An 18,297-nucleotide genomic window follows, 5' to 3' on the forward strand; every position below is an offset into this window, starting at 1 on the left:
TTGGTGCCTGTTTGGTAAGTATTTTTCTAATGTGGGCCCTATATATCATTGGTGGACATATACGTAGGGCTCACATACATTTTATAAGGTGGGTCCAACATACCATCGGTGGGCATGCATTAGAGTCCATGTGTGGAGATGTATGTGGGGCCCATATATATTTTACAAGGTGGGTTCGACATACCATTGGTGAACATGCATGTGGGGTCCATGTGTGGACATTTATGTGGGGCCTAGGTATATTTTTCAAGGTGGGCCCTACATACCATTGATGGACATGTAGTGGGGCTCACGTACATTTTACAAGGTAGGCCCAACATACCATTAGTGGACATACATGTGGGGTCCATGTGTGGACATGTATGTGGGGCCCACATGCCATTGGTGGACATGCATATGGATCGGCCCCACATACCATTGGTAGGCCCCATTTACACATTCAAATATATATAAACTTTATTTTAAAGCTTTCTGAAAAAGCCCAAATTCAAGCTGTTGCCTCTTTTATGGACGGGAGCTTTTTCCCAAATAAATCTTTCCATTGAGAAACGGGAAAAGCCCAGAGGCTTGTGGCTTCGAACCATGGCCATCACAATTTATTTTTGAATTTTGACCAAAAAAATGTTTAAAGAATATATTTTTGCTTTTTTTTGGCTGATGTGGCAATGACTCAATGGGGACACGCTGCACGTCCCTGCTCATTACATCTGTTAAAAGACAAAAATATCCCATTATTTTGACTCCTATTCTATTGTAAGCAACGAACTATGGTTTCTTTGTCTTTTCACTAGTATGTGCTCAGTTTATCAAAAACGAGATGTGCCCTAATCACTCTCCCCTTGATTACGCTCCTGATCATTCCCCTGGTTCTTTCCTTTTGTAACTGGCAAGGGTTTGGCCGTTTGGAGTTGTTTGTTACAGGCTAGATTCTTACGTGTATTGAATTGTTTGGTGTTATCTGCGGCTCTTGGCTTTGGCTGATCTCCCAAATTCCCGCTCCTACTTTTTTTTTTTGTTCAGTTCAGATTCTTTTTGGGAGAAGAATCTTAACATTTCACAACTCATTCTCCCTCTCTTGTCGCTCGCCTGCTTTCGCATTCGAAGAGAGAAAGTGAAGCAGAACAATGGTTTATTAGAAGCTTCAACCTAAGTACCTAATCAGGTCAGTTTCGACTGTAATTCGGTTCAACTATCAAAAGCGGTGCTCAATGCTTCTAAAGTCGCTCATTATGGACTAGAAATCGGTTTTGATCCGAGATTTATATTTTGTCGTGATCTTGTTTTTCTCTTTTTATTTCTTTTTCTTTGGTGATTAAACATTTTTTCTTTGGGGTTTGGTGATGACTGATGATTCTGTTTTGGATGATAGTCTTATAGTTTGAAATGCTAATTAATATCAGAGCAGGATGTTTTATTCCATGTGGCTGTCAAACATGCCCCATGTTCATTTTTCCCCCTGTGTATATTGTATCAACTAGAACTATTTGACCAATTCAGTTGTTCCGGAAATTGACCTGGAAGGATTTATTTCGAGATCTTTGGGATTTTGCTCTTCAAATTGAAGCCCAATAATTATTGGTTCATATTTATTTGGCAGTGAATTGATGGATATGGATAGTTCACAAGATTTGTGTAGCCTTGAAGCTAATGGAGATGGGAGGAAGGAGAACTTATCTAATCATTGCTGTTCTTTCTCAACCAACTCAGGATATCGATTATTTGATCGCCAAAGGACAATTCACCAGATAATTGGAGGAGGTAAAGGTATGGTCTAGCTTTTTGGTTAAATTCCAATACTTTTACCTGCTTACTGCTTATTTGTTTATGAAGTGATATTTTAATCTTGTTTTCCCCTGGTATGAGGATACATGCTATTGCAAACTAAAATGAAGCACATGGTGATAAAAAAGGTTAATGACCTGGTTGTGACTTTCATTTCTGATTTTCACCGGGTGGAGTAAACATTCTGCCCTGTTTTTGTGCTTTTAACTTTTGGACAATGTTGCATTATTATCTTATAGCTGCATTCCACAGGCATTTTCTGAGATCCAAAATTAACAGAAAAAGCCAAGTAATAGAACAAAGAGTTTCGAAGGGGATAAAAGGACATAAATTCAATCTTTAAAGGGGCGTCTAAGTGTGGGTTGGCAGGGTGATGGTGGTCCTTTTCAAGAAGTCTTCTTTTTAACTCTGTAGTTGGTACCCCTCTGTCACTCCCCCAATCTTGCTATGATTTTATTTAAGTTTAAATTAATAGGAAGAAATAAGTTATGGTGACCAATATGCATTATTGTCAGAATGCTTATTATCATATGTCTTGAAAGCATTTTGGTAGCCCTGTAAATATTTGTTGAAAAGATAAAAGAAGAGCATGCCAATGGAAAACAAACCCAACTTGATGTCCATTTTTCATTCTACTAGGACAGGTGCACGACTTTCTATTTTCTGTCTGAAGCAAAAATATTTGAAACCAAAGTATATATGGGAATCTATATGGTCTTATAATGAGACCCAAACTAGCATGCCAAAGTAGGACTGGAGATTTACCAAGCTAGTCTGTGCAAAACACAGGATATAAGTGGTATCTGGCACAGTTTCGGTGGCTACTGGCCCTCAGGTGCATGGCCAACTTAACCCTAAGGCAGATCTGGGCCTGGACAGCAGGCTTACAAGCCTTCTGGGCTAGGACACAATAAGGATCTACTTTATAATCAATAATGTCATAACTTATAATTATATAGGGTTATACATAAATATTTATGTAATTTATAAATTTTTACAATGGAAAGTGTTGTATTCCAACATGTAGTATTAATTGATGAAACTAGAGAGCGATTAAATCTAAAATTAGATTGATGGACAAAATGATAAATGGCTTAGAAACAAGATGTTTTAAAATATAGAGCTAAAATTGAATATGTGCAATGTAAAATTGATAATAATAGGAAACAAAATCAGGATACACTTAGGATTGGTGACCAAGATATCTCAATGTAACCTCTTTTGTTACTTTGGTTTGATATTCCATGACAGGGAGTAGATTGTTGTGCAGCCAAGAAACATGTTCAAAAAATGAGTGGGGCAAAAATGTGAAAGTTGAGATGTAGAGCAGGGAAACTAGAAATGATAGGATTAGAACTGAACTTATTTAAAGAAACTTAGATTTTGGGGTTTTCCCTTCCCTCTTTTCTCTTTCTAGTCTCAAGGGAAAACCTATTAGTGATTTTATCAGTTCACCCTCTTCCCTTTCAAACCTGAGTTGGAATCTGGGTCTTACTAGAAATCTGAGAGAATCTGAATTTTCCAGTGTCTCTGTTTTGGTTAACTTGTTGAATTCAGTGGTCTTGGGGGATGGTGGTTTAGATTCTAGAGTGTGGGTACTCAATCAGTCAAGGTCCTTCTCTTGCAAATCCTTTTTGAATTCTCTTGTTGTTACCTCCTCTCTTTCTTTCCCTGTCAAGGAGATTTGGTTTCAGCCCATCCCTCTCATAGGTATCAAGGTGACGCCTAGGTGACAAGGCACCCTTGGAGGCTCGCCTCACCCAATTGCCAAGCAGTTTGTGTACTGTGTTATAAAATACTTTTATATTTTTAATTTTTTGACATTATAATTATGAAATAGACATTATTAAACTAGAATATTCATTTTATGTGTTTATATATCAATTTCTTTTTTATTATTTTCTTATTTGCTAGGGTTTAATCAACACAAGCATTGCTGTTGTATTGAACCCATGGTTCAAAGTATCGATACACCTCTGTGCATCAGCGGAGGTGTATTGGTACTTATAATGATACTCCCCCTATTCTTTTATTATTTTATCGGTTTTCAATTTCATTTTTAAATATAATGGGTTCCCGAAAACACCTATAAACAGGTATATCGGGACCCCAAAGATACAATACAATATGCTTGATACGGGGCGTAACATATCGAAATTTTGATCCTTGATTGAACCCTCAAAGATTTCAAAACCTGAACCAATAAGCAAGGGAAGAACTTAAAATTTTGTCTAATTAACACATTTTCTTCTTCCACATCTTCTTCTTCTTCTTCCACCTTTTCTTTTCTTGTTTTCCTATAACAAAAGTAGGGGCTCAACCCCTATATTTTTTGAATTTTCTTTCCTTCTTTTTCTTCTCATAAAATGTTGATTTTTCTAGACTTAAACATGAAATTTATACTTCTCTTATGAAAATTATGAATAATTATCAAGGAAAGATGGTTATGGATCCTAGGGAACTACTCTAGGATATATGGTTTTGCTTAAAAAAAAATCCATTGCCTAGGCGTTGCCTAGGTGTCTGACTAGGCGACAAGGAGCCCCCCTGTCGCCTAGCCTTGCCTTGGTGCCTTGAAAACTATGATTCCTCCTAAAGTTGGTGCTTTTCTGTTGGGAAATGTTCCATGGCTCCATTAATACCTGTAATCAGCTTCAAAGGAAAGGACCAAATTGGTGCTCCTTATGTAAGCTGCATGGTGAGACTGCCTTTCATCTTTTAATCTCCTATCCTTTTGCTAACTATATTTGGGAGTGGTTTTCCTCTCTGTTTGGCTGTAGTTGGATTCCCCTTGACAATCTGGAAGGCTTCTTTAGTTCTCACATTTTCAGGCGTTTTAAAAGAAGAGGCAGGATTATGGGAAGATGGACTAGAGCAGCAGTGGCTTGGACAAATTGGGAAGAAAGAAATCTAATGATTTTTTATGAGAAGGAAAGAAGCAAAGAAACTGTGACCAAAGTGATAACTTTAAGGGTGGCACATTGGTTTAAAACCTTAAAAGCTGTTTGCTGATTTTAAGGTTGAAGATTTCTCCAGATCATGGGGAACAATTGCTAACATTGCATTTAGAAGACCTCTAGTACATGAGGTTTGGTCTCCTCCAGCTCACCTGTTGGGTGGATGGAAATTAAATTTTGATGGCAGCTGTTTGGGAAATCCTGGCCCATCCGGTATTGGTGGGGTAATAAGGGAAGCAAATGGAAATATTTTAGCCATGTACTCAGGTCTTGTTCAACATGGTGATGTGGTGAGATCAGAACTGATGGCAGCAGTATATGGAGTAGAAAAAGCTAAAGAAATGGGGATTCCCAGGCTGATTATTGAAGGGGATTCAAAAAATGTTGTGAATTGACTGAAGAAGGGGGAAGGAGTAATGTGGAAGCTAAGGAATGGGCTCAGGTGCTTCAAGCAGATATCTAAAGACATGTTGATTCAAATAAGGGGGAGTAGGAGATCAGCTAATAGCATAGCTGATGGTCTAGCGAAACAAGGAATTCAAAAACAATCTATGCTCTGGTCTGTTTGTAATTAGTGGGATAATTTATTTTGGGATTCTTGTTTTCTGCCCACAACTTCTTGTTCTATATGCTTTTTTAATCTAATGAATCAATTTTGAGTTGCTGATAAAAAAGAAGGTTGCAAGGCCAACAATGCTGTATGGAGTAGACTGTTGGGCAGTCAAGAAACATATCCAAAAAATGAGTGGCAGAAATGCATATATTGTGATGGATGAGAGGAAACTTTAGAAAGGATAGGGTCAGAAATGAAGTCATTCAAATGAAACTAGGTGTAGCTCCATAAAGAAACATGCCCAAAAACATGAGTGGCAGAAGTGCATATATTGTGATGGACGAGTGGAAACACTAGAAAGGATAGGGTCAGAAATGAAGTCATTCAAAGGAAGCTAGGTGTAGCTCCAATAGGTGATACAATAAGGGAAAGTAGACCTAGACAGTTCAATCATGTGCATAGAAGATCACCTACAACACCTGTAAGAAAAAGTGATTAGTTACAAGTTGAAGTGGCTAGAAGGGCTAGGGGCAGACCAAAAAGGACATGGATCAAAATAGCAAGAAATGACTTAAGTGCTCATAATTTAACAATGTATATTGGCATTAAACAGAATGGAATGGTGAAACAGGATTCATGTAGTTTTTTTGAGAAAAGGGTAACTTTCATTAACAAAATAGGGGAAGGATATACAGGATGTAAAAGAGATATATCTTTTCAGTAACACTCAAAATAAACAAAAACCAAAAACCTTCCCTACCCATTAAAGTGGAAGCTCTATATTTCTGTATAAAAGTCCCTTCCCACCCCGGATTTAGCAAGAGCATCTGCTACTGAGTTCAAATTTCTTGGAATCCACCTGAATACACAGTGTAGCTGTGATTGGATAACCCTGGTTTCATTGAGCTGATGAGAGAATCTCCAAGGCCCCTCCTGGTGGTTTAGCATCTAACTAATTACCACCTTTGAATCTCATTCCACCACCACTGAAGAAATATTGAGGGATTTTTCGCACCTCAACCCCACCAGAAAGGCCTGCACCTTGGCTTCAACAGCTTCAGCCTCCTCTATTGGGTCCACTATAGGCCCAGACTTGAGTGCCTAAGGAGGTGAGAATTCTGCCACCTATTCCTGCCTGACCTTTGTGGTTAAGTCTGCTTAGACAACTGTCATCAAACTGGAGAATGAAGTCAGTAGGGGGTCTGTGGTCCACAGGAGCTGGGTGAATTCTTTCAAAACTTGAAGAACTCAGAACCAGCCCCAAGTTTTTTTCTAAGTCTCCCATTGAAATGTCTCTGAACATACTAGAAACCTTCACCCAGGAATCAATTTGAAAGAGCCCTTCCTTTTAACTCATCCAAGGAAGAATACTTATCTTCAAAGATTCTTTTGTTGCGCTCCTCCCAAATGCACCAGCGGACTGCATGGTGATAGCCTTCCCATAAAGAACACCTCTTTTACTCAAGGTACACCAAGGCCAACAGGATTCATGTAGATGACCCCATATAGTTGGGACAGGCTTGGATGATTTTGATGATGATGTCACCTGGACAGGCTGTTTGTTGTCACCTTTTTATTTCTTTGATCACCTGTTTGTTGCACATTTAGGGCCTTTGAAAACACAGATATGTTGTGTAAGCCTCAATTTCTTGTTTTCTAAGTATATATTACATTATTACATAAAACCAAGAAAATTATAAAAAAGTGCATTTTATATGATGTATAAGAAGCTTTATAAATGATTAAACCATCTTGCTGTGTCACACTGTTCATTTATCATTCATTTACAGATTAAAAATAGAACTTTGTTTTTTGAAATAGAACAAAATATGTTTGATCATTCAAATATAAGCAAAAAACTATGGAATTTATGGATTTCATCAGGGTTGTATAGACTCAATATGCCTCGTATTGGGTGTATTGTATCAGTATTCAATAGGGTGCCAAAATGCTTTTTTTTTCTTTTTTTTTTTTTAAGGCTAATCCCATAACCCCTTATTTTATACATTAAACCATGTTTAACCTTCCCTCTGCCAGATTTTTTAAAAGAAAACTAAAGAAAAAATGTAATGCATGTAGTGATGTCAAGAAAAAGGGCCAATACTAGTTTTGCATGGACTCTCCTAAATGGATGAAGTGCCGGTGTTGGATAATGTGTTGGAACACTTCTATGTGACATTTTTCTTTTCCCCTGCTTATTCAACATAAATGAACAGTTAATGTTCACTATGAATGCCACTTTTGTTTTATATTTTTTCCTATAAAATGATATTAAATAATAAAGGCAATCTTTTAAACCTTTTTTTGTATAAATTCATGATGTTAAAGGGCGGAGAGGAAGAAGGGGGATTGCTGCTGGTAGGGAGGAGAAGGGCGGAGAGGGAGTTTCAGATCCCGGCGTTGGGGTTGTGAAATCTCGGCCTTCCCAAGCGTCTGCTCTGGCAGGCGAGACTTATCTAAAGTCCAACCAACTAGCGGTGCAAAGAGAGGAAGAGGAGTTGATGGAGGTGGATCCGATAGTGATGGTGGCTGTAGATTCTCAAATTGCAGGTGGTGAAGGTATTCTTGAGGGTGTTGGGTCATAGGTGGGAGGTAGCAAACTCTGTGTTATGGATAGGTTTGCTGTCACGGTTGGGCAGTCTCAGAAGAATAACAATCTGTTAGTGGATCAGTCGAACCAGGTAGGGGAGCAGTTTGAAAGTGTTTCTGATTCGTCATGGGTTTCTTCTAAGTTGATGGGATGGGGAAAGTTTATGGGGATCTCGCTAGAAGGCTTGGAAGAGGAAACAATTAAGTACTTGGTTGGGGTAGAGAAAAGAAAGAGTATGACCAGGGGGAAAGCTGTAGTAAAGAAGGGAGGCAATAAATCTAAAAAAAGTAGAGAATTGCTACGCTTGACTTAGAACCTTAATGATAAAGTTGGTAGGAGTGAGGGGAGGGGGGGGGGGGAGAAAGGCTTAAGTGCCAAGTGTTCTGTTGTTCCTAGTTTGTTATGGAGCTTAAGATATTATCTTGGAATGTTAGGGGGCTGGGGTCGGGGAGAAGGAGGCTGGTAGTTCGTGACTCTCTGAAAAGTTCAGGTTCAAAAGTGGTATTTATTCAAGAAACTAAATTGGAATCTGTGGAGGTCGGAGTGGTTAGGAGTATCTGGGGGGAGGGGGAGGTTAGGTGGAGGTTGAAGTTGGCATAGTGTAGGGGGGTTACTGAGTATGTGGGACCCGACTGTTTGCAGCTTGATCTCTCATTAGATTGGACTTTTTTCAATTTCTCGTCTTGAAACTTGTAGATGGCAATGTGTGTCAGATTACTAATGTGTATGGTCCTAATGACCGAAGTCGGAGGGAGGAGTTTTGGGAGGAGTTGGCAGTGGCCAGGGGAAGTCTGGATTGCCCGTGGGTTATTGGTGGGGACTTTAATGCCACTCTTTCTGGGGAGGAGAGAAGCTCGGGGGGAAGAAGATCAAGGGAAGTGGTGCAATTTGCTGATTTTATTAATAGATTTGAGCTTCAAGATTTACCCCTTCATGGCAATAGGTATACTTGGACCAACAATCAAGACCTTCCTACCCTAGTGAGGCTGGGTAGGTTTCTAGTTACTTCTAACTAGGAGGATATTTTTCCGGTGTTTAACCAGATTTCCCTTCCAAAGCCAGTGTCAGACCATATTCCCATTCAACTGGTTTGTGGTGTTAAAGAGAGAACAAAAGTTCCATTCAAATTAGAGAATGCTTGGTTTGAGGATGACTCTCTAGTTCCGTTGTTGAAGTCTATTTGGGAGGATATGCAGGTGAGAGGTACCAGTTCATTCATTTTAGCAAAGAAATTGGGAGCCATTAAAGCAAAGCTAAAGATTTGGAAAGTGGAGAAAAGTTTGAATCTAGATACTGAGAAGAAGGCTCTACCGAGTACCATAAAGGAGATTGACACAACTGAAGAATTAGGTCCTATTACTGAGGAGTTCAGATTAAAAAGATTTCAGGCTAAGTTGAAGTTTGACAAATTTGCAGTGGCAAAAGAAATTAAATGGAGACAAAGAGCCAAAGTGGCGTGGCTGAAAGAGGGGGATGGGAATACTCGTTATTTTCACAAAATGGCAAATGCCAAAGCTAGAGCTTCTGTAATTACCAGGCTGGAGGGAGAGGGCAGGGTAGGTATCACTGAGTCTGATATGAAGCTAGTGGCAACTAGCTTTTACAAGAAGTTGTATAAGGAATCTTGGGCATTCAGACCTTTTTCAAGATCTCTTTCTTTTAACCAGCTGAGTGATGAGCAGTCTTCTTTCATTGAGAGACCTTTTTCTGAGGAGGAAATTAAAGAAGCTATCAAGTTGTTGGCTGATGAAAAGTCTCCAGGGCCTGATGGTCTTACAAATCTCTTTTACATTAAATGCTGGGACGTGGTGAGACAGGATATATTGAATGTTTTCCAGGACTTTTTTGAGAGGGGTTCATTGTAGAGAAGTCTGAACACTACCTTTATAACCCTCATTCCAAAGACTGAAGGTGCTGTGAATATTAAGGATTTTAGGCCAATTAGTCTGTTGCATAGCTTCTACGAAATCTTATCTAAAGTCCTTGCAGAAAGATTGAAATCAGTTCTTGTTTGGGTTATCTCAAATAACCAAAGTGCTTTTATTCCGGGTAGACAAATGCTAGATTCAGTTCTTATTGCCAATGAGCTCATTCATTCCAGGAAAAAAGAAGACTCTCCGGGTTTGATTTGTAAACTTGATATTGAGAAGGCCTACGATCATGTTAACTGGAGATGTGTAGACCTTGTGCTTCTTTAGATGAATTTTGGGCAGAAATGGAGGAATTGGATGAAAGTATGTATTACTTCCCCAAAGTTCTTAGTCTTGGTAAACGGACAGTCTGCAGGTTCTTTTGATAGTTCCAGGGGTCTTAGGCAGGGAGACCCTCTATCTCCTCTGTTATTTCTTTGTGTAATGGAGATTCTCACTCTTTTTTGCAAGAAGGCTGCTGAGTCAGGGGATTGGGAAGCTTTTTCAATGGTGCCAGGGGGAGAGAAGGTGAACATTCTTCAATTTGTAGATGATATAGTATGTTTTGTGGATGCTTCCCCCTCTCAGGTGGAGCTAATTCTTGGGATTCTCTCTCGGTTTGAAGTGATTACAGGCTTGAAAGTTAAATTGGAATAAGAGCCAAATTATCCCAGTTGGACTTGTTTCCAATTTAGCTGAGTGTGTTGGTATTCTGGCTTGTCAGATTGAATCTCTCCCGGTCAAATATTTGGGACTCCTGCTTGGGGTGAATGGTGGTTCCTCTGCTATTTGGGGCCCAGTTATTGAGAGATTGGAAAGGAAGCTGGCTTCTTGGAAGGCCAAATACCTTTCTTTTGGGGGGAGGGTGACTCTAATTAAGAGTACTCTCTCCAATTTGCCTACCTACTTCCTATCTCTTTTCTCTATTCCTAAGAAGGTGGCAAATCAGATTGAAAAGCTTCAACGGAATTTCCTTTGGAGAGGCTGGGAGGAGAAAAAGGTGCACTTGGTGAGTTGGGAATAAGTCTGTCTTCCCAAATCTGAAGGGGGGTTAGGTATAAGGAAACTGAAATATTTTAACTCTGCTCTCCTATGTAAATGGATTTGGAGATTTTCTGTGGAATCTGATGCTTGGTGGAGATCTCTCATAACTAGCAAATATGGTGTGAGCTGGGGAAATTGGAGATCTAGGGACCCCCCTCCTAACTGGGGTAACTCTCTGTGGAAGGGGATAATGAAGCATTTTCCAGAGTTGGCCAGGGGGATCTCAGTCAGGGCTGGTAATGGTAATAGGATCAAATTCTGGAAGGACCCTTGGTGCTCAGATGTTCCTCTTGCTGAATTCTTCCCCCTCATCTTCCACTGTGCTTCAGACCAAGAGGCCTCAGTTGCTGATGCTATAGTATATCTGGTGATTCTGTTCTTTGGATTCCTGCTTTCCGTAGAAATCTCTTTGATTGGGAGGTGGATGAGGCAGTGAATATTTTGACCTGTCTACAGCATCAAGAGATGGACTTTAGTACAGAGGATAAATGGCATTGGAAGTGGAATCCTGACGGGATATTCTCTGTTAAATCTTTGGCGGCTAGGATTGGTAGGAGGGGTGTTCCTGATATCCCAGTTCAGCAAGTGTGGAATCCTATCAGTCCGACTAAAGCCAGTTTCCTTGTTTGGACTATGGCTCTTAACAAATGCCTTTCCAAGGAGAACCTTGTAAGCAGGGGAATTCAGATTTTGGACCAGTCTTGCAGCTTATGTGGGTGCAGTGCTGAATCTACTGATCATCTGTGTTTACACTGTCTGTTCTTGGCTCAGTTGTGGAACCACCTCCTCAAGTCCTTGAAGGTTTGTTGGGTGATGCTGAGGTCAGTAAAAGAGCTGTTATGCTGCTGGCATATTGTGGGCTGGAGCAAGAAAAAGAAGACTTTATGGAAAATGATTCCTAGTGCTGTAATGTGGTGTATCTGGACCGAGAGGAATAGAAGGGTGTTCAGCAACATGTTTCTAAGTCTGGAGGACCTAACCCAGAAGTTAGTGGGCAAATTGATTTCTTGGTTGTCTGTGACGGCAGATTTTAGAAACTGTAGTGTATCAGATGTATTTTTTTCCTTGTCTTGATGGCTTGTGTAATCGCTGTTTAGATCAGTCAGCCTGTTTTGGATTGATCTCAGCCTCCAGTGTGTATTTCATTCTCAATAAATATTACTTTACCTTTTCCAAAAAAAAAAAAAATTCATGATGTTAAAATTTAGCAAAATATGCACTAGAAAGAATAAACCCAATTTCTTTTGCACCTCAATCTCTTTTTTCAACTACCTTGCCAATATTGACATCCTTATCTATCTCTACACTGTATATGGATCCCTCATCTTCACCAGGTTCTTCCTCCAAATCTCTGTTGCCGAACTTTCTGAATTCTCATCACTATCTATATTCAGTTCAATCAAGTTCTCTACAACAGGTTTTGTTCCACAATTCAACTTAGCAGAAATTTCTTCCCCAATCTATTCTTGTGAGATAATCTCAGACTATATAACATGGCTGGTGTTGCTAATGTCACCATTCACTTGAGCATTCTTTAAATTGTTATTTATAACCAAACACCCTTCACTACCACTGCCAGTTGCAGTTTCTGAAGATTCAGAAAGACATTTTGTGTTATCTTTATCCAACCACACTTGATTACTTTAACAGATTGGAGATTACCTTTTATTACCTTGCTCTTATAAACCCTTTAAATTTCTTGCATGGACCATCCCCCTAAGGCCACCTTTTAGATGAGAAATTTTTTTTGTAATATTTACCAAACTCTGATTCTTCAAACTCTTTTCTCTTCTCCAGGTTCTATTGTTCTTCACTTTCTCAAGTAGATGCACATGGAAAAAAATCCAGTATTCTAGAAGTACCAGGTTCTGAAACCTCTTGAATGACATTTCTCCCTTGACTTAAGTTCTGCATGGAAACAATTTCTTTTCTCTACTTCTTATTGCTTTCATGCTATAGTTTACACTGAGCAAACAAAGGTGTCAGTGTGCTTAGCCATTGGTTGACAAGTGATAGCATGGTGGGCCTTCTTGTTGCGTTTATCAGTGATTTAATTTTGATTTTAAAAGAAGGTTTGGGATAATGTGATCCTTTTTCCATTGGCCAAGGATGTGAAAATGTTGCTTCACTTTTCTGCTTACCGTTTCATTTGGAATCTATCTATCATGTGTGTCTTTGGTTAGGTTGCTCCCTTTTCTCTATTCAATTATGTCTATATCATTTTTTTTCTTCTGTTTTTTTGTAGATTGTTTTTACTTTTCATATATTCAAATATGAACAACTGCTTCCACACACATCTACTGCTCAATAAAATCACATCAATAGCTTTGGATGTCACATGCTAATGGAGAAAGCACACAAAGAAAATAGAAATTTTAATTTCTGTGCTTTTTTTTGCTTTTTATCTTTTAATTTGGTTTTGTTTTGCATAACCATATTTTTTCTCTTTTAGCTGCTGATGTCATCTTATGGAAACGACGGCATGTTTCATTTGGTGTCATCATTGTTTCTACGGTTGCATGGCTCCTATTTGAGCAATCAGGATTGTCATTTTTGTCAATTTGTTCAGACATCTTCCTGATCTTAATTGTAATCCAGTTTCTTCGTGCAAACTTTGCTGTTCTAAGAAACAAGTAAGGCAGTTTTACTCCACATCCTGGTTTTTTCTTATTGTTTCACCCCAAAGAATATATTCCTTTCTCTCTTTTCTTTTGGACTTAGAGTTCTCTCTCTCTCTTTCTCTGTCTCTGTCTCTCTTGAGAAGACAACTTCAACCATTACCAGAGCTGGTCTTGTCAGAGGAAATGGTCAACAATGCTGCTGCTTCATTCCGTGTTAAAATTAATAATGTGTTGCTCATGGCACATGATATCACTCTCGGGAAAGACTTCAGACTTTTTTTTAAGGTAATGATGATCAACCATTTAGAGTGGAGGAATATCGATGTATTGGTAGGCATAAGAATGCTCTACTGACAGAAGATGAGCATACATAGTGTTTTTTTTTTAGGGAAATGGGATTACTATTCTAGGCTTCCCATCTAATAGATGCCAAAAGATGGCCCAATGAAGAGGTGATGATTCATTTAACCTGAAAGATGTCAGGGATAGGGAGTTCTAGGAAGATTTTGACTATACTTATTTTCGAGAAAAATAAATGAACCAGTTTGCTATTGGTTTACCCTTATCCTTGGCACCCTATGCTGCAGAATCCTCAACATGTCTTTTAAAAGGATTTGCCATTGCATTAGGAAAAATACTAAGAAATACCTTTTTATATCTGACAGGTGGTGGTTTGTTTGTGGCTCTTGTCTGTGATCGGTGGCTTCTTCTCATTCTTCACTCTAGTGTATATTGGTAAGCCCATCCATTCTTTGATGCATCAAAAAAAATTTTAGTAAATAATGTATCTTTAACCTTGATAGATTGGTTATTTTCTTGACATATTAGGAGGTGCTCAGGAACTGTAATAGGTCAGTTTTCTTTACTTTTGTGGAAAAGCAACGTCAGAAAAAATGAGAGACCTGTCCACTAATGCCTTCTCTTCCCTCTTTTGAATGGTTTTGGTATCATTGTGAAAAAGATCCCCTTTTTTTTGCCTTTTTTGAAGCTGAGAAATATATAGCTTCCAAAAAACAAAAGCAATATTTTTTTCCTCACAGGATGCTAATGTGGCTTTGAAATTTGTGTAAAACAATCAAGTCACTCAATGCTAACATTTTTATGCAACAAGTGTTCTTTCAGAAAAAAAAACTGGTTATTGAAAACAATAGGACCCATTTTATGAAAAACACAATGCTAAAAACCGACCAAGTATCCATGCAACTTCTTAGTTGCTAATGCTGTCATAAACGTTGTTCACTGTAGTAGGACTGATAATGGACCAGGACTAGGCTTTGATAGGGATACAAAGGACCAGATGGTCACCTGGGTTCTGCTCCATCCTGGGTCTAGACATCTGGTAAAGCCCGTTCTGCCCCAGGCCCAGGCCAGACTGTGTGTGGCTGTTGAGTTCACCTTCTTTACTTTGTTTCTTCTTTGTAGGCTCAGTTTGTTTGCAGTGCAAATTTCATTTGCACTAATATAAATGGAAGGAAATGCAAATGGACTTGGTGCAAATTCTGGTCTACTTTTGCTTCAGACTTGATTTTGTCTTCTTGTTGCTTGTTTGTGAGAAGTAAAATGATGTGGTCCACTGGTCCCCACTTTATGTGAAAGATAATGCGAGATGAAGGCCATTTATTTAGAGGAGTAAGGTGGGAAGCAAGATGATGTGGTACATGCTATATGAGAAATCAAAGTAGGTGGAGGTGGTGCAAAATTCACATCAATTTTTTAGATGCAAAATTTGCACTGCCAAATAGTGCAAATGAGACAAAAAGTGCAAATTTTGCAATGGGTAGAAGTGCAAATCATAGTCACAAGCAAATGGATGCAAAACTGAACTGGAGCAAAATTTGTATCTGGTTCAGATTCGCATTAGGCTCAGTTTGGAAAGAGTACAAATACAAATATGTAGAATACAAATACATGACAAAGTAATACAAAATACAAGGTTTTGCACTCTACATATTTGTATTTGTAGATATTGTTTTTTACTGAGCCTAAGGCTCAGTTTGGAAAGAGTGCAAATACAAGGTTTAGAAATACTGTATACAGGGTTTTGCGCTGAACATATTTGTATTTGCACTCTTCCCAAACTGAGCCTTATGTTCAAAGTTTGTCAGTAATAATGCCCACAACTTGGTGATAGTGCATTTGACTATAAACGGAAGGTCACCAACTGCTAGTTCAAACCATGCCAAGCATTTAAATTTGATTATAAAAATGAAAATGTGCTATTTAGTTATGTATAATGTATATGTAAAATATACAACTTATATGATATATGTAACCTATTGAAAAAAAATGTGATGTATGTATAATAAGGGAAACAAGTGAGGGAAAAGTTAAATAAAAGACACATAATACTAGAATTCCTTCACGTATATAATAGCTGAAATATATGATATATATATAGCATATGGGGCATTTGAGGATGGATTGGGCCTATTGGGCCTTGAGGTTTAATGTCCAGGCCCAGTCTGTACTATGTCTGGGCCTAGTGCAAGCTTAGGCTAGAGTGAAAGTTCACAGCCATATGGGCAGGGCCTTCTGGGTCAGATTGGTTTTGACTTTGATCATTCCTAGAAATGAGGCAAGGGGTTAGGATCGGAGTCCATGGTCTAGTTAGCTTGGGTGGATGGAAGAAAGGGAAAGAAACTGAACTAGCAGAAATTTTCTGTAATACTAAATATTTCCTAGATGAGATAGTTTGCAATGACTGGTTTTGAAAAAACAAACTGCATTCTCAAGAAATTGTTTGCATGCATGTGCCTCTGCACTTCCTCATGATGTAGATGTGACTTTCATTTGAGGAGATTTCAAGCAATTGTAATTTGTGAGATGCCGACATGCAGATGCACCACTAATGTGCATTAATGTTGCATGAGGCAGCATTTGGTTTGCAATGCCTTATGCCTTGATCACTTTGCAGTTGCTAAAATCCACAGCTTGAACAGTGAAAAATTATCCACATCAATCGTGGATGAAACACTTTACATCCACAGAAAAACACTTCATGTTCTACTAAGAACTTTGAGCTTATGTACAATTGTGCTATTTTTGAATGACAGGAACTATCATTTCAATCACTGTGCCTGTCTTATACAACAGATATGAAGATCATGTGGATAAATATGCTGGAGTGGTCCACCAAAAGTTTTCAAAGCATTATAGAGTAGTGGATGAAAATATTGTTAGCAGATTCCCACGGAATTTAACGAAGGAGAAAGATACGTAAATCCCCACATAAGGCATGGGTAAGTTCTTTGGTTATAGTACATCCTCCAAGATTTACCGTCTGTATTAAAAAAAAAATCTTATGCATGAAAATTTCTATAAACAATCCATTACATGAAATAATCAAGATTTGTCACTTTAAGGTAAAATCACATGTTCTGTTGTAGTATGTTAAAACATCTTGTACAGATCACTAGATTGTCATGACACCTTGCGCTTCACCATATAATAATCATTTTCTGCTGCTAGTACTAGGGATACGAGGATGACAATAGTATCACTAGGTTGTCTATTGTCATTAGAGGTGCTTCTTTACGTGATGGCTCTTCAATTCTAGTAATATGTATACCATTTTGAAAAGGAAATAATTCATCCCTCGTTAACTTCTTTATAACTCGTTAGTTCAGGAAGTACATATTATTTGGAGTACCCTTAGGCTGGCAAAGAGGAAGAGCTAAGAGTTCAACTTCCACGAGGTCACATGGTTATAGATAACTATATTTTCTTTTTTAAAAGACCACAATTCTCATGATCTGAAATTGTTTAGGCCACAATTCCTATCACAATGGAGAACAGCTCCTTTACTTCTATTAAATTCTCTTCCTCATCAGGATGTTTCTGCTGCTGCATTTCATGGCAAGAAGTCTTTAGGAATGTTGCATTCTAACTAAAATTCCAGGCTTTGGTTGTTTTCGATCGTTTTAGTTTTATTGAAGATTCTTTTTGTTCACTTGGTTTCTACAGCTGATGCAGAGTTGTTTTGGTGCGAGAATGGAGATTGTATGAGCCATTGAGCCTATTAGGCTTGCCTGAAGTTTCGTTTCTTTCTTAGCCCACCTGTGGGATTATGAACTTTCCTGCTACTTGCCCGAGGTTTGAAATATCAAATATGATACATTCGATGCGCGGTGTGACGTATCGGCTTCCTATGTGATTGCCATGTGGCATAGGTGGAATGGTCAAAATTTAGTGCCACTTGCCACTCCACCTGAATCCAATGTATCGGTCAAATATGTATTACGAAATATGTTAAAATTATCAAATATGTATTGTGATAGATTGGGTAAATGAGGATTTAACAAATCCTATTATATAGATCGATACAATGTATGTATTGATCCATATTGTATTGATCTTACACCTGTGAATTCCTCATGAACTGTTTCTCATTTTAGTGGAAGACCAACATTTCCAATGTTACCCAAAATTAATTAGCCAGAAAACACGTTTGTCGGCAGGAGATCCGGACTCCCCAAATATGTGGGGTTTTTATTTTGCTAGATCCAAATGTATGGGGTTGGCTGAATAAATTATATTCCACCATTCTGTTTCATTGAGGCCCAGTTTTGCTTTTCAGTAAGTTATTTATTCGGGTAAATGTATTTAATTGGGTAAGTGTTTTTCAGGAAAAACTTACCTGGTGCATTTATCCATGTTCTTTTATTTACCATGTAAATAAGATAATGGTTATTTTAGCAATTTTCCTCCAGGTAAGTGGCATTAAAAGAGGCAATTTTTTGTCACATTCAAGTGTTGGTAGTTTTCCCTCGGATAAGTGATATCCTAGAAAATAAGTTCTCTCCGGTTTTTACATAAATCTGAAAAATTAATATGGATTTCT

At 38.4% G+C, this 18,297-nt stretch overlaps 1 protein-coding gene across 8 annotated transcripts; it reads left to right on the top strand.

The window, feature by feature from the left end:
* Nucleotides 1-786: 786 nt before the first annotated feature.
* LOC104593780 (Reticulon family protein) lies at nucleotides 787-17,845 on the top strand. Of its 8 annotated transcripts, none has more exons than XR_016076434.1 (7): nucleotides 787-1,162; nucleotides 1,598-1,764; nucleotides 13,289-13,469; nucleotides 13,601-13,742; nucleotides 14,123-14,192; nucleotides 16,551-16,696; nucleotides 17,421-17,845. XR_016076434.1 is itself a non-coding variant. In XM_010253775.3 (7 exons), exons 2-6 carry the CDS (start codon nucleotides 1,605-1,607, stop codon nucleotides 16,675-16,677), a joined length of 723 nt encoding a protein of 240 aa, XP_010252077.1. In that variant the 5' UTR covers nucleotides 787-1,162; nucleotides 1,598-1,604; the 3' UTR covers nucleotides 16,678-16,696; nucleotides 17,421-17,845. The 8 variants fall into 8 exon arrangements, 4 of the variants coding, with proteins under 4 accessions (XP_010252077.1, XP_010252078.1, XP_010252079.1 ...); XR_016076435.1 differs by having other exon boundaries at nucleotides 17,430-17,845; XR_016076433.1 differs by having other exon boundaries at nucleotides 13,598-13,742; nucleotides 17,430-17,568.
* The last annotated feature ends 452 nt before the right edge of the window (nucleotides 17,846-18,297 follow it).

This window comes from Nelumbo nucifera, chromosome 5 (assembly GCF_055504915.1).
Source record: "Nelumbo nucifera cultivar China Antique chromosome 5, China Antique-T2T, whole genome shotgun sequence".
Lineage (NCBI taxonomy): Eukaryota > Viridiplantae > Streptophyta > Magnoliopsida > Proteales > Nelumbonaceae > Nelumbo > Nelumbo nucifera.